At 32.2% G+C, this 27,522-nt stretch overlaps 1 protein-coding gene and 1 pseudogene across 2 annotated transcripts; one reads left to right on the top strand and one right to left on the bottom strand.

Annotated features, from left to right (window-relative positions):
* The first annotated feature begins 19,539 nt into the window (after positions 1 to 19,539).
* LOC146941105 (aldehyde dehydrogenase family 3 member H1-like) lies at positions 19,540 to 23,917 on the top strand. The gene is made up of 10 exons (XM_085754891.1): positions 19,540 to 19,897; positions 21,162 to 21,230; positions 21,343 to 21,439; positions 21,809 to 22,015; positions 22,198 to 22,313; positions 22,622 to 22,726; positions 22,806 to 22,978; positions 23,057 to 23,147; positions 23,276 to 23,425; positions 23,521 to 23,917. The coding sequence occupies exons 1-10, from the start codon at positions 19,667 to 19,669 to the stop codon at positions 23,752 to 23,754; spliced, it is 1,473 nt and encodes a 490-aa protein (XP_085611017.1). The 5' UTR covers positions 19,540 to 19,666; the 3' UTR covers positions 23,755 to 23,917.
* Positions 23,918 to 24,336: 419 nt separating this feature from the next.
* Positions 24,337 to 26,352, bottom strand: LOC146941104 (uncharacterized; annotated as a pseudogene). The gene is made up of 3 exons (XR_015032253.1): positions 26,095 to 26,352; positions 25,400 to 25,876; positions 24,337 to 24,811 (listed from the first exon to the last, which is right to left on the bottom strand). The product of XR_015032253.1 is annotated as an uncharacterized LOC146941104 (transcript).
* Positions 26,353 to 27,522: the final 1,170 nt, after the last annotated feature.

The following is a 27,522-nucleotide window of genomic DNA, read 5'->3' as shown; positions in this document are numbered from 1 at the left end:
CTACCCAATACTTTTTTATGGGAAAAACAAAATACAGATTAAGAGAGTCATTTTCTATGCAAGTATGAGTAGAAGATGGTCAACTATATCTGCAAATTAGGAATGTTTATGGTGTGTTTTGAATTGGTGTTTGAGATAAAAAGGTATCTGATATAAAAGATTATGTGTTTTTAAAGTCCAGTTCAACTAGTAATGTCAATGTTATTAAATTTGACTCATTCATCGTGTTTTATAATTCGTAGTTGTGTGAGTAAATTTTAGATGGTAGTTGTGTTACTAAATTTGACTCATTTATCATTACCTATAAAAATGGACAATGCGAATTTATACATAAGTGTTTATCATGATAAGTGTTTGTGCTATAAGCTTTGCAAATAAGTTGTTGTAAAAATGTTCAATCTCCATAAAATTAGAGAGAAATCAATTCATATATAAACTTATTAGTAGTTTAGAACTTGTTTGAGATTATGAAACTTAATACAGAATAGAATCTCAAATGATGCCTTGCATTTTGTAGAAAAAAGTAATGTATGCTAATAAATTTGTAGCATTTAGTAGTTGTGTGATGTACAATTAAGCAGACCAATGTATCTATATTACAAGTAGTTGCGATATATGCAACTAAGGCAGAATCGGGCTAAGGATCTTTCCTTCGAGCATAGAGGGAACCCTTATGTGGCAGTTCCAATATATGTATGTAAGTGGGGCACCACTTACAAAGGCTAGTTTAAAGCAGACTATATTGTAAGAATCGATCACTTAAGATTATCCACGTCTGAGTGATTGGTTAGATGCAGTTGTGCTCTATATAATCTAGTTATATTATATTGTCTAAGGCAAGTGATGTTAATATACGACGTGTATTGTTAGCCGAAATGGTAGATCATATTATTATTATCGTATAGCATTGCAGAATGCTATGTTTTATCCCAGCTTAGAAATTCATTGGGACCGTAGTGTCTCATCTCACTTTGTTGTTTCTTTTTCGGTTAATTGAAGCCGAATCACCGAATCTAGAGTTAAGATCTCTATTTGTATTTGAATTTACTTATTTCTAAAAACTCTCTTTACATTCAGTTTTAAGTATTTTAATGTAAGATGTAAATTATTTTAAGTTCCTCTAACTTTTCAAGACCTCATATAAAATTTCAAGCTACGTCTACTGTGAAAAATATTTTATTGGATAAATTCGGTTTTAAAAACCTTCGTCGTTACACAATCAAATTTACTTTTTACACCAGAGAAATAAAAAACAATTCTCACTTTAATGAAAGAAAGAGAGTCACGTGGGGGATCGGTTGGTGTGAAACATAGTATGAAGAACAAGGCCGAAGAACAACACGGCCAAAGCCAACCTTTCTCCAGATTTCGAATTCGATAGTAGTTAGACAAGGATCGGATGCGGAACCTCTTTTGTTGCTTGTTCTATCTTGAACGAAGGTAAATGTTATTAATGGCTTATTATGGTTTAAATCGACCTCCACGAAACCTTTGGTTAATATTTTATTTTGGAGATCCGTCATTTGTTCAAAGTGAGTCGGAAGTACCGAAGCGTACGCGTTTGAAGATTGGAAGAAGGTGAAAATGGGTTGCGATGTTATACGGTTAGCGGGACAAGCGTACGCGTTTTTGAAATTGAGAGATGAGAAGGCGTATGCGTTTTTAGATACGATGAGGAAGAAGGAAAAAACGCATTTTTGAAATTGAGAAAAGAGAATGCATACGTGTTTTTGAAATTGAGAGAAGAGAATGCATTGGCGTACGTGTTTGTGTAGGAAGAAGGAGAGAACCCGGTTCTATACCAATTAGGAATACCGGTTCTAAACCACTACAACAACAAAAAAAAAACCGGTTAAAAAAATTATAATATAACTAATCTTTAAATATAAAAATATTTTATCCTTCTTCCACCAAAAATAAAATAAATAGTTTATCCTTAAAAAAAATATAACCTAACCAAACCAAACCAAAACAAAACCGTAATTAGGAGGTTATTTAGTTATAATAAAACCCTTAAAATTATTAAAAACCAAAAGGAAAAACAATTACTATGTTATACTAAAGGAACCCTAAGAGAAATATATACGAAATGTTATACTCCCTCCGGTCCTTATTATAAGAAACAATTAACTTTTTAAACCATTGAATAATTAATGCATCTCGTTAAAAATATAGACTAGATACATCACTTATACAATGAATGCTAAAAAGTCAATTGTTTCTTATAATAAAAACCGGAATAAGTAAGAGTTAAGGAGCCATGAGAGCAACCAATCACTATATTATTTAAGGAACCCTAAGAGAAATCAAAAGATAGACTAATGATTATAATGGTTAAGCAACCCCCAAGAGAAACCAATCAATATATGACTTAAAGAACCCTAAGAGAAATCAAATGGAAACCGGTGATTATAAGAGTTAACAAACACGAAGACAAACCAATGAACATAAGACTTCAAGAACCCTAAGAGAGATCAAATGGAAAATCGATGACTATAAGAGTTAACAAACCCTAATAGAAGTCAATCAATATAAGACTTAAGAACCCTAACGGAAACCAATGATTATAATAGTTAAGAAACCTCGTAAGAAACCAATCAATATAACACTTAAGGAACCCTAAGAGAAATCAAAAGGGAAACAATTGATGATAATAGTTAAGCTACCTCAAGAGAAACCAATCAATACAAGACTTACGAACCCTAAATGAAACCAATCAATTAAGCGTGAAAATCCATACTTTCTAAAACCGGCCAATGTAAGATTTAAGGAAACACAAGAGAAACCTATCAATGTAAGATTTAAGGAACCTTAATGCTTAATCAAACTTTTGTTTAACATTTGTGATTTCTACATTTGATCTTAATGAACATTTTTCATTGTACCACATCATATATTTTCTAATAAACTAGTCTAGTTTATTTCATTTTTACAAATTTTTATTCAATTAAGATGTTGCTACCACCACATTCTATATTTTTTCAACATGATTATCTCCTATTAATATGCATTAACACCTAACAAATTATTTTACCACATTTTAATTAATGTTTTTGATATGTACAATAAGGCAAAACTTTTAGTGGGTGTTAATATAACGTTTTCATTCGAGCTTCATAAATTTTGATTTAGATTATACGGGCCCGTAACTATTGACCCATAAAAAGCTGATGGCCCATTAAATAAATTAACATTAAACCAACAGCGAGGTGGGGTCCGAATTTTTGAAGTATTTGTATAACCAAAAAGTGAACAAAAGTTACAAGTAACAAATACGAACCATTGAATATTTATATTAATAAATCTATGGCCAAAACACTACTTTCCCATCATAGGAAAGTTTTCCACTTTCCCATCACAAACGCCACCGAGAAAAGTATGTTTATGTTTTCCGCAAAATAAAAAATTGGAAATGTTTTTTTTATAGTTTTCGGAAATATTATGAAACCGAAAATACCGAATGCACACCAAAAATCTAACGTGGGGTTGAACTCGTGGTTGATCCGAAAATGTAAAAAGTGAAAGTAAAAAAGAAGTGTAGAAGGTTAAATAGTAAAAAGGGCAAAGTCAACATTTTTTTATAGTTTGTAGGGATGAAAGTATAAATGTAATGATTTTTTTTGACATAAACGGTGATATTAATTTATTCAAACTAATAGAGTATATCATTTAACATCGCTAAAAACGTAAAGAATAATAACTATGCAAACAAACTCACAACATTCTAAGTTCATAGCATACAACGACGAAAATATACACGAAGAATATGATAGAATTAAAGTGACCGAAATATCCATGTTTATGAATATGCGGCGTTAACACTCAAATCATTGATTGAATAATTAATCTTTCAATAAGAGCCCAATGAACATTGCAACAAGTCGAGAAATCAAACAAAGTTGTACAAGACAACAAACAACACAAATGCGCCACACTCGGACAACAAAATCACACAAATAAAAAACCTTGATCCATGTGAAATCATTATTTTAGATTGAAATACACGGCGCCACACTCGGACAACAAAATCACACAAATAAAAAACCTTGATCCATGTGAAATCATTATTTTAGATTGAAATAGAGAGAAAAGGATGAGGACCCTCTTAATGAATAAATAGTTAAAACTATTTTAGGTTAAAAATTGATCTAAAACCACTATCTAAACGAAGAAAATGAAAGAGTAAACATAGATAAAGAAAATTGTGGTCGACTTGTTGGAGAGGAAAATTTGTACCCTCTTCTCTTTTATCTCCAAATTGAAATAAAAAATGTACAAATGTAATGATATAACTTAAAAAGTAATGTATAGATAAAAAAAGGACATCCTCTCTTATGTAATGTATAGATTAAAAAAAAAAAAGGATATCCTCTCTTGCAATCCATGCCAGATTGTATATGGACTAACAAATCTAATAAATTCCTATTTTATTTGATTTTTTTTTTAGGAAATTTTACCCCATACCCCGACACATGTACTTTCACCCCTACTAATTTTTAAATATTCCAATTTTACCCTTTTTGTTATTTAGCTTTTTATACATTATTTTTCACCCTCACTTTCAACATTTTCCAATTCGTTATGAGTTCACCCCCACATGATATTCTTCGTATTTCTGATTTTTTTTCACTTTATAACTTTTCCGAAAAAAAAATTCGGAACACTCATATTCACGGTTCCGAAAATCATTTGAATACTCCTCCTATCTTTCCGGAATGTACACCGGAATTCTCAACAAATCCTTTCCGGTGCATGTGGTTGTCGTCTTTCCGTGCATGTGGTTGTCGTGAAACTGGAAAATTCTATTCTAAACTTAGCAAACCGGAAACGTGATGTGAAACTTTTCCGATGTGAAACTTTTCCGTTGTGAAACTTTTCCGATGACTCCAATTAAAAAAAATCCAACTTCTGTAATCTATAAGATCATAGCTAGCCTTTATTCTTAACTTATGCATATCTTGTTTAAAATTATTCTTAACTCGTGGATCCAATAGTGAGAAGGGTGCAGTAGTGACTTAACAATAGATGGTGATCTCAAAATAAGCATATCTTGTTTAAAGTTAGTGTTTTATGCTCCTTCATTATATTATTGCTTCATTTCACTCACAAGGAAGCAATGACTTTTCATTAAAAGCACTCCTCTCATCAGATTTTGTTGTACATGAACTAATAATTGAAGTAGCAATTGCTTCTAAGTGTTTCACTGTGTCTAATCATTTTGTTTTTTGAAATTGCAAAATTTTATTCCAATTGATACCAATTACACAAGAAATGTTAAGGCACTAAAGCTACAACCTCCAAAATAAAGAAGAAAGGAAAACAAAAAACTCTCAAGGGAGGAAAAAAAAACAAACGAAGGGGTGTCCAAACAGTGAAAGCCCCACAATCCAATAACACACCTGAAGGCTTAAAACAGAGACAGCCACAAAACCTTAGCAGAAAACCAAAGAACAGGCACAGAGAGGACCTCATAAAACCATAATTAACACAGCAGACAGCCAAAAAACAATCGTCCAACTCGCCACACCCTGTATCCACAATTCTCTGCATACGGTGTGTATTCTTAATGTCTAATAAAATTAAAAAAAGTTTGAGTAAAAAAAGTAAAATTAAGAACGTAAAAAAAATCTTGAACCGGAATTCATCACGAAATGATTCCGGAAAGAATTAACCGGAACGCTTTGTCAGCGTTTTCCAAAAATCTACTGGAACACTTACGCTTTGGTGAACACAGTACCCGAAGACAGCTTTCACCAAATCGTAATTTCCAGAATACGATTCCGTGAAGGATTCCTAACACAGAAAACCTTGGAAAACCTAGCAAACCTCAATCAATGATTTCGGTAAACAATTAAAAAGAACAAACACTGAAAAAGTTTAAGAGAAAGAACACATAAACGACGGAGAGAACACAAAAGAAGTGTTTTTTTTCTTCCAGAAAAGGGGATGAACTGCCAATCGATTTTTTCTAGAAAAAGGTGGGGGTGAAAAGTGAAGGGGTGATTGTGTTTTATTTTATGCAAAGGATAAATTTGGTAGTTTGTGTTAAATGTTGAGGTGAAGGTATGTGTCGGGTATAACTTTCTTTTTTTAAAGGTTATGTTTTGTAAAAGAAAAAAAATACGCTTAGAAATCATATTTTGCGCTCATTTTTATTGCTGTGAAAACTTTTTTTTAAAAAAGCTAAAAAGAAATACATTAACCAAAACTTAGTCTCGTGAAGCACAAGGAGTGTCAAAGAAGAACTAAAGTAGAAGAAATATTTGTTACATCATGTTAACAATGGAAAAAGCGATATAACCATAATGCACGCATGCTTAAAATAAATTAAGCAATAACTCTCATACATAAAAGAGGATTAAGCAACACATGTGATAATTAAAAGCAAAACTAGAATGAGCTGCCTTCAACAACCAGAAATATTGAAGCTTTATTTTATGAGAAAATTACACTTCCATCCTTTCAAAAATGCTTGAATTACAATCCTCTCCCCTCTTATGTTAAAATGTACACTCCCCCTCCCTCTTATTCAAAACATATTAGAAAATATTTCACTTTCCTCCCTTGAGAGAAACTTGAATTACATTTCTCTCCCCTTTTATGTTAAAATCTACGCTTTAGTCCCTCAATAATTTTTTTTTATTTATAATAATCTAACAAAAAAAAATAATCTAACAACTTAAAAAGAAAAATAGAATTGCGGGTTCATTTTAATATAATCAATTTTTTTAGAGAATATATAATCAAATTTTGAATACATATCTTTCTCTATTTTGTATTCACAATTTTATTAACATATAATTTTAAACCCTATTATAAAATATGAAACAACCCAAAATAAAATTAAAATATGTGAAAAATTACTAAAGTCGATTAAGTATGGTTATTTAAAAGTGAATTTTATACTTTAAATTATAAAATTAATAATAAAATATTTAAATTTAATTGTTATTGACATTTAGATTATAAAGAAACGAATTTATATTTTTTAAATGGTGATTCAAAATTAATTTAAATTATACAAATATTTATTTATGTTAAAATAGATTAAAATGTAGTCCATATTTAATTATTAAGGGAGAGGTTGTAATTCAAGCATCTTTTAGGGGATGGGAGTGTAAATTTTACTTTTCAAAGGAGGAGAGTGTATATTTTAACATAAAAGGGGAGGAGAGTGTAATTCAAGCATCTTTGAGGGAAGGGAAGTGTAATTTACTCTAATTTTATCTATAAGCCGAATGATTGAATTCCCATTTTGTTGAAAAACTATAGCGTTTCGTCACGCCGTATCCGACCAAACAACCGACTAACTTGAAGGGTCTAATCCCATAGCTCACTTGGAGTGGCCACCCACCAAAATTGGCACCAAGAGAAATTGAATCTAGACATGAGAGAAGTACAATTCAATGTCCCAAGTCGATCTAACCAAACAACTCACTAACTTGAAGGGTCTAATCCCATAGCTCACTTGGAGTGGCCACCCACCAAAATTGGCACCAAGAGAAATCGAATCTAGACATGAGAGAAGTACAATTCAATGTCCCAAGTCAATACCATTAGGTCAACTTAAATGTGTTTTAAGCTCATTTTTTACATAATTTTTTTTATAATATTCTAAACATATATAAAAAATGATTCAAAAGTTTTTAAAAAAATATTTAAAATATTCTAAACATATACTCCCTCCGTCCCATATTATAAGGGAAAAAAATCACACTTATTAAGAAAACTAAAACATAGTAGCTTGTAACATAGTTTTTTGTGTTATCTTTGAAATAAGTTTTATAGGAAGATGTAAAAACAATTTTCATTGGTTGTTGATTATAAAGAAAATGAAAAGGAGAGCAAATTGAATGCACTTTGCATTTAATTTTACTTTGGAAAAAATAATTTTTTGAAAAAACATAATTAAATATGATATAAATTTGGTTTTTTTTCTTATAATTTGGGACAAAAAAAATGAATTTTTTTCCTTATAATTTAGGACGGAGAGAGTATAAAAAATGATTCAAAAGTTTAAAAATAATATTTAATGTATTTATGTGAATTAAAAACTTATTTGACCTTTGATTAAATTATTATTTACTACTCCTTCCGGTCCTATTTATAAGAGAAATTTAGGTCAACAAAAGTTGATGTATCTAGTTAAAAATTCAGTCCAAATACATTCACTTTTGTTGACCTAACTTTTTCTTATAAATAGGACCGGATGGGGTACTACATATGACGAGTGATGTGGCTCATCATCAAACCACATGTTATTGTGAATAGGCATTTTGCCGACAAACACCATTAATCAAACTTCTTATCAGTTCTTTAACGTGTTTAGTTTTTATTAGCACGGTTTGCCTCGTCTTTAACGTGTTTAATTGGTAAAGGTTTTACACGTAATGTTCAATTTGATTTTGCGGATTAGTTGATTAACAACTGCGTCAGCTTTAGATAAGATTTAGCTAAATTTAAATTGTGTTTTTTCTACCCCAAAAAGTGTTTTAGGCAGCTAATGAATGTCACTTAAAAAAAACTAATGAATGACGTACATGTGACAATATCAATTACAAGGGCTTTACAGTAGGGTTGTTAGGCAATACTTCACATCTCACACAAAGTTTTTAAATGGGATCCACTAATCAATTATCAATAACTTTATATTATTATATTTTAATTTTTTAATATTAAATGAGTAGGGGTCCCGCTTAAAAACGAGGATCTTAAATAAGACACCGGGTCTTATAAGACCTTGAAAAAGATTCTCCCCATTAGGGTACCTACCGGGTCTTAAATAGTTAAGACTCTCGCAATGGAGATGGTCTAATCAATGCTCCAAATACTTTTTCTTTTTAAGAATTTTAATTTAAGAAATTACCTTTTACACAAGGTAAATGCTTTGATTTTCAATATGTTATATATATATATATATATATATATATATATATATATATAGAGTTAGGATCCGTTGACACCGGTGTCAACGAATTCGTTGACACCAAATCTTAACCGTTGATTTTTTTTATGCGAAGGCTTATATTTGTTCGTTTAGAATATCATATGAAGCACTATCACGGGATTATTCTTCTGTCTTTCTCGAAACGAGATCTCAAATTTTTTGTTCTTTCATTCTACCCCTTCTTCTCTGAAACGATACCATCTGACCTAAAATTCATGGTTCAAATTTTGTAATATAAATTCAATCTAATGTTATTGTGGTGCCAAGTTCCAACTTTGTATTCCTAGGCGTAAAAAAAACTGCAATGCAATGAGAGAAAATAGGATTATTGCTATTTGGAAAACGTGAAATTGAATGAAACAGATAATGGATCCGTCGAATATGTGCCGGATTTGATGTTCCATTCCAACGACGGATTGTTACTTTTGGAAGGGAGATAAGCTTTGCGAGCGAAAATCAATTTTGCATAACAAGGCCGTTAGATTTTTTGTAAATGGCCAGAAAATGGAATTGCATATATTCATGGCATTCATGGATCAGAAAGGCACATAATTAAGCACTGCCTTCATATTTTGTGAAGAGACAGAAAACAATAGAAGGATAATCAGGTGAGAGTGATTCACATGATATTCTAAATGAATAAATATAAGCCTTTGGATCAAAAGAAATCAACGGTTAAGATTTGGTGTCAACGAATCCGTTGACACCTCGGTGTCAACGGATCCTAACTCATATATATATATATATATATATATATATATATATATATATATATATATATATATATATATATATATATTTATAAAAATTTACCATTAAGATTCTTAAATAGTGCCACAAAGTTATTCATTAACATTTTCCTTTACGGTCATAGCTAAAAACGTACAATGTAGCCCTCGTGAGTTTAACTCGGTTGGTAAAGATAATATAATATATATATATATATATAAGGTTTGGGGTTCAAACCCCGACCACCACAAAAAAAAAAACGTACAATGTATGCGACAAGTTTAATTGAGAGAAGAGTGTTAGAATATTATTCTCTTTTCAACACTTATTTTTTTATTGAGTGAAATTAATTTGGATTCCACAAATTGAAATTAGGTCCCACATAAAATAGTAAGACACAAAATAACTTTATCCAATAAAATTACTCAATAAAAAGGTAAGTGTAACACCCTAATTCCCGACGATAATTTTACATAATAATAATCATGGTTTTAACGAAAAAGGATGTCACACACATTCATTCATCTTACTACGTAATAAAATAATAGAGAATCGGATACAACGGCGGAAGATCCTTCATAAAAATTTCATTATTATAAAGTATCTTGTCTTCAAAATTATTTAGGAAAAATAGCATAAAACATCAAAATGCTTAAACTTCATAATTCGGGGACATTCAACGTTTAACCCAACCCAAAGTGTTACGGATCGAGCACGTATTTATTCGACTACTTTATATCACAAATAATAGCTACGGGAGTATATCCCCGTTGCCACCTTCTAAGCGTCCCGCAAAGCTAAAACTCCTCATCTCGAGTATACGTACCCCAAGGGTACGGACACCAAAATACACAAACAACGGCAAAGGGGTGAGAATTCACAACATAACATATATTGGGATACATGAATAATAAAGTAGATAGTCTTATCATCATTGGTCCTTCATTCACATCATCATCAATTATTCATCATATCATCATCAATCATTCATCATGATATTAATACAATTTATTTCATAAACATCATTAACACATACATCTTATGCACACCTTTAACACACATACCATATTCACATCATTAGCACATATCACAGTTCACCTATCATGACCTATATGCAACGTACTTCATTCCTAAACCTACATGCATGCCGGTACCGGATCCTATCGTCATAATAATGTAGTTCGGAGATGTGTTACGAAACATACATTTCGTCATTCGTCATTCGTCATTCGTCATTATGCGGTATGATATGATGCATGAAGACTCACCATACATCATTTAGAAAGACACATATGTTGGAACAAAATGTGTTTAACAATGAACCTTAAAAAGTTTTGATGATAACAAGGTATTAAAAATTGTAAATTAGACTAGCTAATATTTGTTCAAGTGTACGGGACCATAATTATAAAGTTACATCATCATTGGTTACGAATGAGCAAATAAAGAGCAAAGGAAATGAAGCTTAGATGATTACGAAGGCAAAGCGCTCCCGAAGTCAAGCTGCTACGAAGAAATAGCGCTCTGAAGTAAGTCGCTCTGAAGAATAGTGCTTCGAAGACAAGAGGTCCGAAGCCACATCATCGAAGCCGCGTCACCGAAGGCTGCGAAGTCATATCATCGAAGAGTTTGCATCATCGGAAGCCGCCTCATCGAAGCTATTTCACCGGAAAAGTGAATCTCATTTGGATTTACAAAAGATTCAAGAATTGAAGAATTATCAATGCAAAAGCCGTCTATTGGATTCGAAAACACAAACAAAGGATTAGTGGAGTTTTGCAACGGTCATTTCAAAGGTGTTTGAAGGTTTGTGCTTGCAATTTGGATGAAAGCGTTGACATTGTACTTTGTACGAATTGTACAACCACGTTCTCCACTACTCGTTTTGTGTACGCGCTTCAAGACAAGAAAACGGCTCCGAAATACGGTCTCGCCTGCATAGATGTTCCTTTGGATAAGGAATGGATTTCAAATTGGTTCTTCATAGGACAACAACCAAATCGAGGCAAAAGATCATTGGTGAAAGATCAAGCTTCAACAACGACTCTTTGGTGTCTTGGCAATTTCACAACGTCTCTTTCACACCTCTATATAAAGGAGTGAAGACTGGAGTTTTGGTAATGCAAGAACGCTCGAACGAAAGACTCACAAGATTTTCACAAGTACCAAACCTCTCGCTGAAATTGTTCTGCATTCACTTAGAATTTACGTGTCTCAAAGTCATATCTTAGAAATTCTTAAGTCCATTGAGTACGTATTCGATTTGTATTGTGAGCACCTACGATTGTATATCAAGTGTTCAACCTTAAACAATTTTCTCGTGTAATTTTGTTTAGTTAGGAAGTCTCTTGCGGTTGTGCTTCGAGCGGAAGTCTCTTGATTGTGTTCTTGAGCAAAGGAAGTCTCTTGCTTGTGTGCTTGAGCATTGGAAGTCTCTTGCTTGTGTGCTTGAGCATTTGTAATCGAGATATTACTCATAGTGAAATCTCCTTGGAAGTGCAAGGGGGACTGGACTACTTCCGGATTGTGGAAGGAACCGGTATAATTGCTTTGTGTCGTTCTTCTTCTTCTCTCTCTGTTTTATTCCGTTGCATTTAGATTCGATTATCACTTCGAAGGCTGTCTCGCTTAGCTTCGATCGGTGTGTTCGGTTTTTAGGAGAAACGAAGAATTTTTCTAAAACACAATTCAACCCCCGCTTCTTGTGTTTTTCTCACCTTCAACATAAACAACACATCATCTTTACGTCATAGTCATTCGTCATTTTTCATCATTCGTCATTATTCATCTTTCGTCATTTTTCGTCTTTCGTCATTTTAACAATCATAACGTCGTTATACATCTTCATTAACACCTTATTGTTAATTAACATCATATGTCCATACCGATTATATCTAACTCATTCTCTTGTTAAAACTCACGTCATGTTTAGAACCTACACTCATCCTTGGTTTCTTCTACATTCTTTGCACCATTTACTCCTAGTAACCTACCTTATCCTTCATCCTAGGTCTTTATGATTTTTACTACTCCCTCATCTTTCCTCCTAATAACTTCGTCCATACGAATAGACTTATTAAGTCATAAGACCCTATCGTCGATTACCTTAGTCCTCTAACATCATACACTTATTTTACTTGGTTTGTACCATTAAAAATATAGGTTAAATTATTAGACTCAATCTTTATTCTAAGTTTCTTCTATTATCTTTGTCTCTTGTTTATGAACTATTCCTAAAACAATCATCTTTTCTTATCTTATCCCTTACCTTTCTTCTCATTCATCTTACTCTCTTCTATTAGATTCATATCCCGACTCACCGCTCTTACTACCCCTCACGCCGTTCATTTAATTCGTACACAACTTCCTATCTCGGTTTACATTTCATCCTAACGACCCCAACATTCGTAATCGAGTTCTCTAAATTCGTCCTCGCTATTTGTACTGTTATGATCTTGTATCATTAATCATAAGTAACTCGATATTCATCACATCTTTCACCACATCTCTTTATTTAACCTACTCCTCTCTAATCCTCGTTCACCTACGCCTCGTCGTATCTTTAACTTTACCACTTTTACCTTGACTCCTTTCCGCATCAACACGACAACTTTCCTTAGTTCACACTCTTAACATAGCCTCGTCGTTATATTTATCCCTTACAATAATTTACTATCATTTTCATATTTATTAGTTCATGAACAACTCTCTTACAACTCACTCTACTTCCCCTTGAGTCTTTCATAAGCATCTTTATTTACGTCGTTCATCATCATCATACGACATCTATACTATCATCATACCTCATTATCTTATAACGTGAACATCTCATTCGGCTTCGTTAACATCATATCTACATATTAGTTTACATTTTTGTCAAATCAACATCATGTTTAGATCCTACATCCATCCTTAATTTACCCTCGTTCTCTTCATCTTTTACTTCTATAGACACATCATACCCTTCATACTCAATCACTATTCCATTCTCCACATAATGGTTTCCATCTACACGACTAGATTATTAAGTTTTTAAGATCTTATCATCAAGTATTAGTTCTTCATTATTGTCGTCTATTACCCCATACTTCTAACTTCGTGTTACGGTTTACTCTAGTTCATGCTTTTCTAATTAGTCTTATCTTCAACTTTATTCTTCTTTAATAATCTTAATACTCGTCTTATTTTAAAATACATTATGGCTTACGAAACTACTCTCATAACCCTTAATTAAATTCCTCTCATCTAAGTTTAGACCTTACTATACATCTTAGGAACCACTTTAGAGGCATAAAAGTGGGTCAAAAATCGATCTAAGTGCACACTTTGCATCGTGGCACGTTGAGTTCCCATCGTGGCACGTTGGTGACGGCTTAAAAAGGGTTTTCGTTCCCGAAAAATCGTGGCACGTTGGACTCCAATCGTGGCACGTTTGTGACAATTTCGAGAACACGTAAAACGGCGTTTTTACCCTCGAATTTGCTCCTAACTTGCCTAAAAATCTCTTTTTTTCAACCCCGTTTGATCCCAAATTTATAGGAAACATCACCTAGGGTTACCCTACAATCTAAACACTAACTTTTTCAATATCTCACCGGATTACCTATTCTTTTCAAGATCAAATTTTCAATTCATAAACCCTACATTAATCTTCCTAAATTTCATTCGTTCAACAACATCATTACCTTCGTTCATCACCATAATTTCTTTATAATTCACATTATAACATCACATCACATCATACTAAAACTAAGATACCCCCATCATAGATTAATATACCCTAGAGTGAAAGGAATCTCCCCCTTACCTCAAATCTCCGAAGTCACAACTTTTAGCGCTCTCCTTTAAAATTAGGGTTTTTCTCCTCTTCCTCGCTCCTCTTCTCTTGTTTCTACGCTTCGGTAAAAGTGAGACCTCTGAATTTTAATTCTCTATTTATACTTGGGCTAGCCTCTTACTACTATTTCTTTCTATTCTATTTTCTATTATTTTTACTCCTCCCTCCCCCACTTAATTAAAAATTCTATTCTACACCTCCCGCCTCTATATTATTTTATTTACTTTTCCCCTTCATCATAATAATCCTCATAGCACGTCATTAATCATCATAAATCTATTTCTTCATAGCTAACATAATATTCTTGAATCATAACATCATTATAGTCATAAAATCAAGAATACTTCTAATTAACTTCGTTAAATCATTACATGTAATTTTTGGGGTGTTACAATAAGTGTTAGAGAGTCTTAACACTTTTTTCGTCAATAGTACCTTCAGCACTCTCAATTTGAATATTGAATATGTTTACCTTGTAATGTCTTACTTTTCATATATTTTTTTAAAGACACTTTTCATATTAATCTTGTTAAAAACAAAATCAATAATATTTTTTTGGTACAAAAATTAATACGTCCTCCATTTTAAAATATGTGTCGTTTAATATTTTTACGCACAAATTAAAAAATGCAATTATGTTGTCAAAAAATATTACACTTTTACTAAAATAAAATTATTCTCTATTGGTGTACTTTTCACTAGCATAAATGTAAATTAAGTATAATGTTTTGAAAGTAGCGAACTTAATAATTATTAAAGGGCAAAATTTGAAAAAACGAATGAATTAATCTTACATTAAAAAGTGTAGATGACATTATTTTTGAAATGTTTTTTTTGTAAAACTAACACTCATTTTAAAATGAATGAAGAAATAATTAATCAATTATAAGTCGCACATTTGAAGGAAAAAAAAACTTGCTTGTTAAAGAGTTTAGGAGTACAGGATTTAAGAAGAGAGAAGAGGAAAGATAAAGATGCGCAATGCTAGTTTGATGATCGAGATAGAGAGATAAAATATGATTAATTTATCATGTCATCTCTCGTTTGATATATCAATAAAATATGATAAATTATTTCCCTTACTTATCATATCACATCACTACTTTTTAATTTCCATCTTAAGTTTAAACTGAAATAAAATTAACATAATAAATTTGACAAAAGGAATTTTTATCTTACCCCTCACAATTTCAAGTTGGAACCCGATAAATTCGGTAAGCTAGAAGACGTGAACCTTTTTATCTTACTTGGTTTTTGCTAAAATTAGAAGCATAACAAAATTATTTTGTCAAAATGCGGTAAGCTGGATATGTTCCTTTCCACACCTAGCAACGCATATCTTTCTAAAAAAAGTCCAAAACGCGCATTCTCTCTACGTGCCATTTCCCTCTCAATTCAACGGTCGGCCATCGTCTTGTACTTTCGGATCTCTCCCTCAAACCTATTTTCTCCTCATTTCTCACTGTGTGCGTCATCTTCACATCACGCTGTCTTAGCCATACCATAGTATTCTTCTATATCGTGACAAACAAACAAGCTGTAATCTCTAGCATACTTTGGAGAATGCTAACATGTATTTTAATGGTACATGTTAGAAAACTATATATAATAATTCTATCTTAAAATTCTGCATCAAATTTTCTAAAGTATAAAAAATACTTTCTCCAATGTCAAATTTCCACTTTTAAAATCCTTTACATGTATCATTAAATACAAGTTAGAAATGCATTTATCTAAAATGTATAGCTAAAAGATCTTGTTAACGAGTGTCCATGGAATACTTTCTTTAAGTATCCAAAATTTAGAAATTATTCTTTTAAAATGTCAATTATTACAATTTTCAATTCATTAAATACACACATTTTCATAAAAACTTATCATTTAAAGTACTTAAAGAGTACGAAGACACTCGTTAATATTTCCCTCGCTAAAATCTCAAACATCCTAAAATGTGCTAAATGCTTATATGTATCTAAAACTTGAAATAAAAAGAAATATTGTTACGCATCTTTATCTAATTAAAATGAGAGTGATGTTTTCCAAAATCTATCTGGGGTCCATATGATTATATTGTATTTATCCAAAAATAAAAATACGTTGAATTTGAATTTTGAAGTGTAAAAGAATAAATTCTAATACTGCGTCCTTTAAATGCAATATTGATGCCTCTCTTTCTTCTTTGTGGAATCGTACGGGTATCGGGATCTGTTTATATGATGATGCCGGCACCTACGTGCTCGCCCAAACTGTGAGTCTATCCTCAAAATACTCGGTGGAAGTTGGCGAAGCCCTTGGTCCGCTACACACACTACAATGGTTGGCGGATATGCGGTTCGATCATGTCGATTTTGTGTTGGAATCAAAGGTAATAGCCGATGCTTTCAATTCTCATCGTCTTAATGTTACGAGAGATTGGTCACGTTATCTTAGCATGCCGGAATCTTTTTTCATCCTCATTCACAAACTCTAGGGTGGAGTTTAATCGGAGACAAGCAAATGTGGCGGCTCATATTCTTGCCGGGAAGCCACTTTAACGGCTAGTCCCATAGTTTATTTTAAAGTACCCGATTGTATCAACTCGTTATTAGTAATGAAATGCTATGAGCATCTTTTATTCAAAAAAAATACCGCATCCTTTAAATAAAATAATAATACAATTGATCCTCAAAATTTATAATGTTAACAAATATATTTTTAAGAAGTCTTCGTGAGCTTAGCTCAGTTGGTATAGACAATGCATAAAATATGCAAGGTACGGGGTTCGAACCCCGACCAAGTAAGTTTTAATGTTAAGTTAACAAATGTTTAAAATATCATGGGTTCGAACCCCGACCAAGTAAGTTTTAATGTTAACAAATGTTTAAAATTTTTTAATGTTAACAAATGTTTAAAATATCATAAACTTTTAAAGTCTAGTATCACTTATTTTAATGATGTTAAACATTTTTTATCATAAAAATAGTGTTATGTATTTTTAAATATATATATTAGAGAGAGACGTTGTTTTATGAAACAAATTTTTTTGACAAAGAAATACAAAGTATCGTAAAACATACAAAATTAGCTTATAAATATTGGTCGTTTTTAAAAAAATATCATTCAATTATTAACTACTAGTTAAGAAAATAATTGTATTCATCCTTCAAAAAAAGAAAAGAAAATAATTGTATTCAGTTTTATTTTTTTTGGTATTCAAATCCTTTAATCAATAAGATTAGGAGAGAGATGGGTGATTTGGTGTAGTCAAACCATGATAATACTTGTGGGCTGATTTAATCTAAAGGTAAAAAAAGTTGGTCAAACTTGCACCCATCTATTAGGTGGTGCAAACTAAATGCACCCTAGTTTGATGGTCGATCGAGAAGATAAAGATAAACCTGCTTTACAAATAGAAGACATATACTACTTGGTTTTTGCTAAAATTAGAAGCATAACAAAATTATTTTGTCAAAATGCAGTAACCTGGATATGTTCCTTTCCACACCTAGCAACGCATATCTTTCTAAAAAGTCCAAAACGCGCATTCTCTCTACGTGCCATTTCCCTCTCAATTCAACGTTCGGCCATCGTCTTGTACTTTCGGATCTCTCCCTCAAACCTATTTTCTCCTCATTTCTCACTGTGTGCGTCATCTTCACATCACACTGTCTTAGCCATACCATAGCATTCTTCTATATCGTGACAAACAAACAAGCTGTAATCTCTAGCATCCTTTGGAGAATGCTCACATGTATTTTAATGCTACATGTTAGAAAACTACAAATAATAATTCTATCTTAAAATTCTGCATCAAATTTTCTAAAGTATAAAAAATACTTTCTCCAATGTCAAATTTCCACTTTTAAAATCCTTTACATGTATCCTTAAATACAATACAAGTTAGAAATGCATTTATCTAAAATGTATAGCTAAAAAGATCTTGTTAACGAGTCTCCATGGAATACTCTTTAAATATCCAAAATTTAGAAATTATTCTTTTAAAAAGTCAATTATTTCAATTTTTTTTTGAAGAAGGCAAAAACAATTATTACAATTTTTAATTCATTAAATACACACATTTTCATAAAAACTTACCATTTAAAATGCTTAAAGAGTCTTTCGGAGACACTCGTTAACATTTCCCTCACTAAAATCTCAAACATCCTAAAATTTCTAAATGCTTATATGCATCTGAAACTTGAAATAAAAAAGAAATATTGTTACGCATCTTTATCTAATTAAAATGAGAGTGATGTTTTCCAAAATCTTTCTGGGGTCTATATGATTATATTGTATTTATCCAGAAATAAAAAATACGTTGAATTTGAATTTTGAAGTGTAAAAGAATAAATTCTAACACTGCGTCCTTTAAATAAAATAATAATATAATTGATCCTCAAAATTTATAATGTTAACAAATATATTTTTAAAAAGTTAAATTAGTCCACCAAAATTGATACGGGAATAATTCAATGCGAGATCTGAAAGAAGCATACTACAAAGTCTCAAACCAACACCACAAAATCAATCTAACTAAGTTTTAATGTTAACAAATGTTTAAAATATCATAAACTTTTAAAGTCTAGTATCACTTATTGGAATGATGTTAAACATTTTTTTTCATAAAAATAGTGTTATGTATTTTTAAATATATATATATATATATTAGAGAGAGAGAGAGTCAGTTGTCTTATGAAACAAATTTTTTTGACAAAGAAATACAAAGTATCGTAAAACACACAAAATTAGCTTATAAATATTGGTCGTTTTTTTAAAAATAATATCATTCAATTATTAACTACTAGTTAAGAAAATAATTGTATTCGGTTTTATTTTTTTGGTATTCAAATCCTTTAATTTGTCTCTTAATTGAGAAACATAAGGTCGGCTAACTGAAATATGAAAAGGATTGTTGCTTTAATAATACGACTCTCCTATATATAAAAAAACAAAATAGGATTCTCCTATCCTCTGGCAACGTAACACAGTCAACAGAGGACAAATAATATGCACTATAAATTCATTTGTATCTTCATCTTTTAGTTTCAACGCATACCAAATATTTCCACTCTGCTCTCAGCTAGTTTCAACGTATACAAATATTTCCACTTTGCTCTCAGTTTATCTCCTTATTATTATCCCAGAAATCAATAGTAACATAGCAATAGTATAAAATGTCGGGTGAAGATCAGTCACAGAAGAAGGTGGTGTTTGACGGAGAAGCGGCGTCGTCGTTGGTGAAGGACCTGAGGGTGAGCTTTAATTCTGGTAAGACACGAAGTTATGAATGGAGAGTATCGCAGGTGAAAGCTCTTTTGAAGATGGTTGATGAACAACAGGATCAAATCATTGATGCTCTTCGTTCTGACCTTGCTAAACCACCGCTTGAAACTGTTGTCTACGAGGTACCTAATTTCATGTTTAAGTTGCTTTCATATATATATGATTTTTATGGTCTCTCTTTTTAAATTATAATTCATTTTTTTGGTACGTGCAATTGAAATCGATAGAAGAGCTAGAGAATCAAGTTTTTTGTTATAACATAAACATCATAAGTTTTCAAGGCTGAGATATTCTTGAGATTTTTCATTTGGAGTCACTATTATGATGGCAACCGTTCCGACGATACAATTACTTTGATTTTTTTCCTTGTATGACGTCAATATTTTATGTTTTCTTTAATAAAGGAGGAAACATGCTTTTCACTTTTTCCCTTCAAAAAGAAAAATGCTTTTCACCTTCTTTTTTTTACGGAACATGCTTTTCACTTGAACGATCACATTAAAGTTACTTCACAATCACGTAAATACAAGTCACGGAAACCAGGATGCTTCTTAAAAGACAGGGACAAGAAGGCGCTAATTTATTCAATGGAGGAATAAAACTTCCTAGGCATAATAAATTGGTTTGGTTTGGTTTTTATGAGAAAAGAAATCTAAATCAATTTGTTAGGAAATTTGAAAGTTAGTAGATAATTTGACCAATAGTTTTCGATATATAGCGATACTCTTTCTTTCAAATGATCGATCAAAGAATTGTGAGAACTAAAGTGTTCTGGAAAATATAAGTAAAAGGTGTATGTAAAATAAGGGTAAATTACAAGAAAAATAAACTTTGATTGACTGGTGTGTATGTAAAATGTTTTTTACAATGAGTAGTTGGAGATAAAAATGTTAAAGCTAAATCCTAATAGCCATAACTTTGGTTGACACAATATGCGCTCAGCTCAACTTGCGTATTAGTGTGAGACTGTGGCATGCCAATGCCTGCGTAGCATTTTCAAGTTACTCGCGAAATTCGCATGGTCATGTGTGAGTGTGCCTCTTGACCGTGCTTAAAATTAGCCGCCTAGTCCAACCTCTTTCCTTTTTACTAAATGGACTCCGTAGCAGTTGAGAAAAACTCGGTTATACTATTCTCAACTACATTGGATTCAACTTAAAATATTTTTGGGTTTAAAAATTTAGTATCCCTTGGTTTCATTTCACTCAATGACACCGCTTTCCATAAATTCAAAATAGAGTAACCGAACATTTTGTAACATTTGTAACTAAACAAACATATTTTGGATGAATACAACTAAGCAATTGACAGGTCAATGTTGCAATCAATACAACTATAATAAAGATAATTTTCCTTCTACTCTTCACTGATGTACTTTTTTTGCAGATTGGTATGTTTAAAAACTCATGTGAAGTCACGCTGAAGGAATTGAAACAATGGATGGCCCCAGAAAAGGTTTATTTTACCCCAATTTCTTCAGCTGAGAAGGACATTTTTCATTTATATTTCTTATATATAGTTTATTTGAATATTTTTATAACAAAAAGTTCCTTTAATAATATTTCAGGCTAAAACTTCAATCACAACTTTTCCTTCTTCAGCTGAAATAGTACCTGAACCACTTGGTGTAGTGTTAGTCATCTCTGCTTGGAACTATCCATTTTGTAAGTTGACCTTCAGCATGATTGGTTTGACTTATTTGAGTTTATTTACTTACACCAACATTCTTGAGACTGTTTAGTAGAACTTATATTGAAACAACTTATATGCAAGTCTACAAGCTGTTTTTGACTTATTTCCATAAATTTTTCACGATATCTTATAAAAACAGTTTGACAATTATTTTACCTTTTGTTATACAAATGGCTTATACATAGACACTTATATGATAAATGTGTATGCTATAAACACTTCATTCAGTTGTTTAACAGAACAGAACCTTGTTGGTTGTATTTGAGTTAATATTTTGAGCCTTTAGTTTCTTTAATAATCTATGAAGACTATAATATCACTCTCTCTGTCTGTCTTTTCAGTGCTGTCCCTTGATCCAGTTGTTGGAGCTATAGCAGCCGGAAACGCCGTGGTTCTAAAACCATCAGAAATTGCTCCAGCCTCGTCTTCACTGCTGGCGAACTTATTAGGGAGGTACATGGATAACTCATCTATAAGAGTTGTGGAGGGGGCCGTTGATGAAACTACTGCATTGTTGCAACAAAAGTGGGACAAAATTTTGTATACAGGTTGGTCTTGTTTATCACCAGTCTGTTTTTCTTGGATGGTTATGAATTGTTATTTTGGTTTTGTCGTGCAATTGGTATGCCATTATTGGTATTGTGAATTTTGAAATCTCATCTCAGATAATCAAATAAATACATCATTTGAACAAAAGATTTCATAGCATAAGTAATTACTTGATTTTCAGGTAATGGAAAAGTGGGACGGATAGTGATGGCGGCTGCTGCAAAACACCTTACACCAGTCGTTCTGGAGCTTGGAGGAAAATCTCCAACTGTTGTGGATTCAAATGTCAATTTAGAGGTATTGATTAAGGCCATGTTTGGATTGACTTATTAAGTTGTTATCAAGTTATTTCCTTCAGTTCTCCTGGATAGCCATTGAAAACAATTTAACTTTATTTTATCTTTTATTATAAAAAAACCTTACACATGAAAGCAATATGACAAATCGACAAGTGTTTATGTTATAAGCGTTTAATTAAATTTTTCATCCAATCAGGTTCTAAGTCTTAGCCTTCTTTTTTTATTTTCCAGTCAGTAACTAGTTATATCACTTTGATCTCCTTCCCCTTAACTCATTATTGACTTAAATTAATTTGTGTTTACTAGGTTACAGCTAGACGGATAATTTCAGGAAAGTGGTGCTGTAACAATGGACAAGCCTGCATTTCTCCTGATTACGTTATAACAACAAAAGACTTTGCCCCCAAATTGGTATGAAATTTTCCCTCGTTGTTAAGAGTTCTAAATATCTGTCTTTGTGTATCTAATGTTTGGTGCCTCTCATTTCCAGGTTGATGCCTTAAAGACAGAATTGGAAAGCTTCTTTGGAAAGAATCCAATAGAATCCAATGATTTATCGCGCATTGTGAGTTCTAACCACTTTGCTCGCTTGGTAAAGATGTTGGACGACGAGAAGGTTTCTGGCAAGGTTGTTTATGGAGGTGAAAAGGATGAAAACAAACTGTAAGCTCTCCTCTTAATTCAAGTTTAGTAGGTTTTATATACTGCAATGCAATGGATCTTGACACAAGCAAATTACAGGAGGATTGCTCCCACTATTGTATTAGACGCTCCACAAGATTCTCTGATAATGAGTGAGGAGATCTTTGGTCCATTGCTTCCCATTATCACGGTAAGAATAAAAGACACAAAGAACTCTTTGAAAAGTACTCAAATATTCATCGATAAGCTTCATTAGCTTGTATCCAATTTAAAACAATGGGGCATCAATTATAATACTTTCTTTCTTGCTTGGAACAGGTGAACAAGCTGGAAGAAAGCTTCGATTTGATCAACGCAGGAACAAAGCCACTTGCTGCATATTTATTTACAAATGACAACAAGTTCAAGGAGCAATTTGTGAAGAATGTTTCTGCTGGGGGTTTGCTTATCAATGACACTGTCTTACATGTAATAGTTTGTTTTTTATTTTCTAAAACCTTTCCATGAATGCATATATCCTTATCATGCAATGTTACTTATATCTTTTCCTTTTCCTTGTGCAGCTTGTGGTTCATACTTTGCCATTTGGGGGAGTTGGTGACAGTGGAATGGGTGCATACCATGGGAAATTCTCCTTTGACGCTTTTACTCACAAAAAGGCAGTTCTTTACCGTGGTTTTACGGGTGATGCATCGATAAGGTACCCGCCTTACACTGATACAAAGCAGAAATTGATGAAGGCTCTAGTCGCCGGCGATGTTACTGGTGTTGTTCGTGCTCTTTTTGGATGGTCCTAAGCTTTAATTTGTTTTCAAATGTAGCCGATACCTGCTAGTGCTGTACCATTTGTTCTGATTTTATTGTATTTTATTGTGCACATTGATTTCATTGTAACAATTTTTCTAAAATAAACGTTTTAAGAGAGGCTTGTGCTTTTTAAAAGCAAATTGGTATTTGATATATGATGAGTAGTGTTGTGACATGTCTTTTCAAATGCAAGTAGTTCTTAGTCCTACTTGTCAGATAAACCGATATATATAGCTTATTAATGCATTACCCGTAAAACCGCGATAAAGAACAAAGCTATATACCACATTATATTTGAAGTCGAAGACTCGAAGTCGCGTTGCGATCCTTGAAATAATGTGGTATTGCGCTTAAATTTGACCGATGCACGTTATACATCAGTCGTATTGTGGCGGTGGAACCATAAAAAATTTGATGTTGCGCTTCAAATCACAGTTGCAACCTTTTATAAAAAATCTGGTTTCAACATAAATTTTCTTTCCTAACTAGAAATCATTGTTTTACTTTTGTGGTTTATGTTTGATGCTCCAAAGGTTGAGAAGTTTACTCTATTCAACAATAAAAAGAGGGCATCGCAAATAAAAAATGCTTTCAATTAACTAACAAGAATTCTGTAAAATACCAAAAACATCAGATCTTTGATTATCTGTGAGATGTGTTGGAAACTCAACAAGAAATGTAATTCTTAAGTTTCCTCTCTTCTCTGGTTCTGTTGAGATTGGCATACCTTGGTCAGTGATAATCTTCTGATAGCCAGGGTATATGATCTCATCTAGTGTCAAATTCATATGCTCTCCACCCAACAATGGAACTGATATTGTACATCCTGTAAGTGCCTTTAGCAAGGGAATTTCTACACATAATTCCAAGTCATCTCCTTCTCTTCTAAATAAGTGATGTCTTTTCTCAGATATATAAAATATTATGTCTTCTGAGTATGCATAATTAGGTCTCTCATTCCCTTTTCCTTCAAATTTAATCTTTGTTCCTTTCTTCCATCCAGGTTGTACATTTATTGTTAATAGTTCCTCCTCTTGAACTACACCCCTGCATGATAAAACAAATTAAACATCAAAAACATATTCATAAATCATGTGTTTCTATCCCCCTTTCAGGTTAAGGTTAATTACACACACACACCTACCACTTTTAAAAATTATAAGGGTTAAATGTGTTTTTTTTTACAAAAGGTTAAATGTGTTTTTATCCCCTCGAAATATATCTTTGGTCTGTTAAATGTGTTTTTAGCCCCTCAAAATATATCTTTGGTCTTATAGCTAACCTTGTAAATTAGAGAGCTAATATATAAAGGCTACCAAATCTTTGGTATCAGAATCCTTACTTGCAACCATCAAGCACTTAAAATTGGATTCTCTATTGATTCAATATAGTGCTGCAGCTGTAGGGACCGTTAAATTTAGAAGTTTTATCTTTCTAAATCCCACGGTCGGTATAGCTTCATGAACACTAGAGAATCCAAGTTCATGCAGGGAAACCAACTGTGACACAAAACTTTTGAGGGATCAAAAGCAAAAATAACTAAAAATGTATTTCTGCCAAATCAAAAGGAACGTATAATAAGTAACATTAATGATCAATTAATCAAATGATGAGGATGGATATATATATACGAACCCGGTATCTCGTGAGGACATCTCTTGTAATCATGACCGTTTTCTTGCAACCATGACACAACTCATCAAGGGTACATTCAATATTTTTCTCAATTGGTGGAGGTTTTAACCTCCCAGATGAATTGGAGTACAATATTGGAGTTCCACTTCTACGACTGCTACCATTTCTTGACTGCATACGAGAATGCATTGTCAAATTGCCACTAATACTACTATTCAATGAAGAAGGGGTAGGAATAAAATTCTCAGAGCTTCCCACGCTCCTGCTTCTCTTTTGTTTGTTCCTCTTCCTGCTGTTGATTGTGTTGTTTCTTGACGTAGAAGGTAAACGTGAAATGTCTAAGCTTCTATGCCTACATAAACAACATCCTAATCTTGGACTCGTCATTAGATCATCTTCTCTTGATGCATCTCCATTCAATCCCATGTTGTGAATTCCATTCGCGTTTTTACCCGATTTGTCATCTACAACAGGTTCCTGATGAATCATAAAGATCACTTTGAGGACTTTGTTTAGATTTTCATTATGTATTCATGCATCAAATTTCTATGAAAATGGTCATTCTTAAAATTGGATGTGAAATGAAACAAATAATGATAATATTTTTTGTTGTTAATAATGACACATTGAACGTGATTTGTTAAAATCAATAGATGATGATATATGTACAATTTCATATTACAAATAAAATGTACCTGTTGAGTTTGGTCGCTGCATCGTGGATTGTTATCATCGGTAGATGATGATGATTTTTTACGTCGAAACCATATTTTGATGAATGATTTGTATGCTCTAGAAAGACAACGAATGGAGTTTTTGGCCACCACCATGAGAGATGCGATGCAATGCAAGAGTAGTGACAATGTCTAACAGGTGAATGTTTGGTGATCCAAATGTGGGGTGTTTTCTAACATACCCTTTTATTAGTACCGTCTCTAATTAGGAACAAAATACATTTTCTTCGTCGTTTTGACTTTTTGAACCAATTCCTAAGTAAGTTTATTTTTAAATAGTACCAAGTAGGTGAAATTTAAAAACTGCAATAGTTTGAAAAGAAAAAAAATATATGTATTTGTTTATAAATTCTCCAGCGGATAAGGCAATATCCGGAATGGCTATTTTTGATACTATGCAATTTGTAGGAAGAGAAATTATCAAACGTGTTACCTGTATCATTCCCTCCTTATTAGTAGAAAACAAAAAAGATTATGCTTACACCAATATTAACTAAAAAAGTAAGTGAAAGAAATAGAAGAGATTTTTGTTTTGGTTACCGAAATAGAAGAGATTAGGATGAGAGTTTTGGAGGTTAATTTTTTATTCATAATACAAAATCTCTCTCATTTGGAGGAACTAAAAAATTGTATTGGGGTAGGTTTTTGGGGTTCTTGCATGATTTTTTCAAATATAATATATTTTATTATAATATTTTTAAAATTTAAAATATATTAATCATAAGCATTGATTATCACTCTCTAAAAAATTACTTTCGAAAAATTTGAAAAATTTCTCCCATTTTTCAATATATTCCCAAACAAAGCCTAAGTGAAAATACGTTTCTTCAAAAATCATAACATAAGGCATGTTGCGACAACACAAACACATATGTTGTATCAAAATGTCTTTAAGAAGTGCACAATTAATTATGGACTAACTATCTTCACCCTTATTAAGAAGCGCACATAATCAACAATTACCATTACCTCGACATCCACAATTTTTTCAATATATGAATGCATGAATAAAGGCATCTCATTAGTGAACTGCAACCGTAACATAATGTCCATCGCATTTCAATCTTTAGCTAATTTTCCCTTACTATCCTTAAAACATTTCTTCAACCTCAAATGAGGAGATTCAACCCTGTTAGTGATTGTGTTATCAAGATGCAAGACATGACTTGTTTATGCCCTCAAATTCTGGTCCAACGCCTAATAATGTTTTGAGCCATATTGATTGTATGCTAAAATTCAAGAAACCATTTAATGAAAAAATCGTGGATATTAAAGGCAATGAGAATTGTGGTTTTTGGGCTACAACATATTTCTTAGGTTTGACTGAAGAAAGTCATATCATAGTTCGTAGACATCTTATTCAAGAGGTGAAAGATCATATAAATGATT

This window comes from Medicago sativa, chromosome 3, assembly GCF_051527215.1.
Source record: "Medicago sativa cultivar Bolivia chromosome 3, Bolivia_mono, whole genome shotgun sequence".
NCBI lineage: Eukaryota > Viridiplantae > Streptophyta > Magnoliopsida > Fabales > Fabaceae > Medicago > Medicago sativa.
The sequence above is the reverse complement of the archived record's forward strand: the minus strand, read 5'-3'. Positions and strand labels throughout refer to the sequence as shown.

What these genes read in the sequence shown, in the direction of transcription:
- LOC146941105 (XM_085754891.1), top strand. Translation starts at nt 19,667, where the DNA reads ATGTCGGGTGAAGATCAGTCACAGAAGAAGGTGGTGTTTGACGGAGAA. An exon ending in GGACAAAATTTTGTATACAG is followed by an intron (nt 22,016 to 22,197) that starts GTTGGTCTTGTT and finishes CTTGATTTTCAG; the next exon opens with GTAATGGAAAAGTGGGACGG. An exon ending in AAGACTTTGCCCCCAAATTG is followed by an intron (nt 22,727 to 22,805) that starts GTATGAAATTTT and finishes TCTCATTTCCAG; the next exon opens with GTTGATGCCTTAAAGACAGA.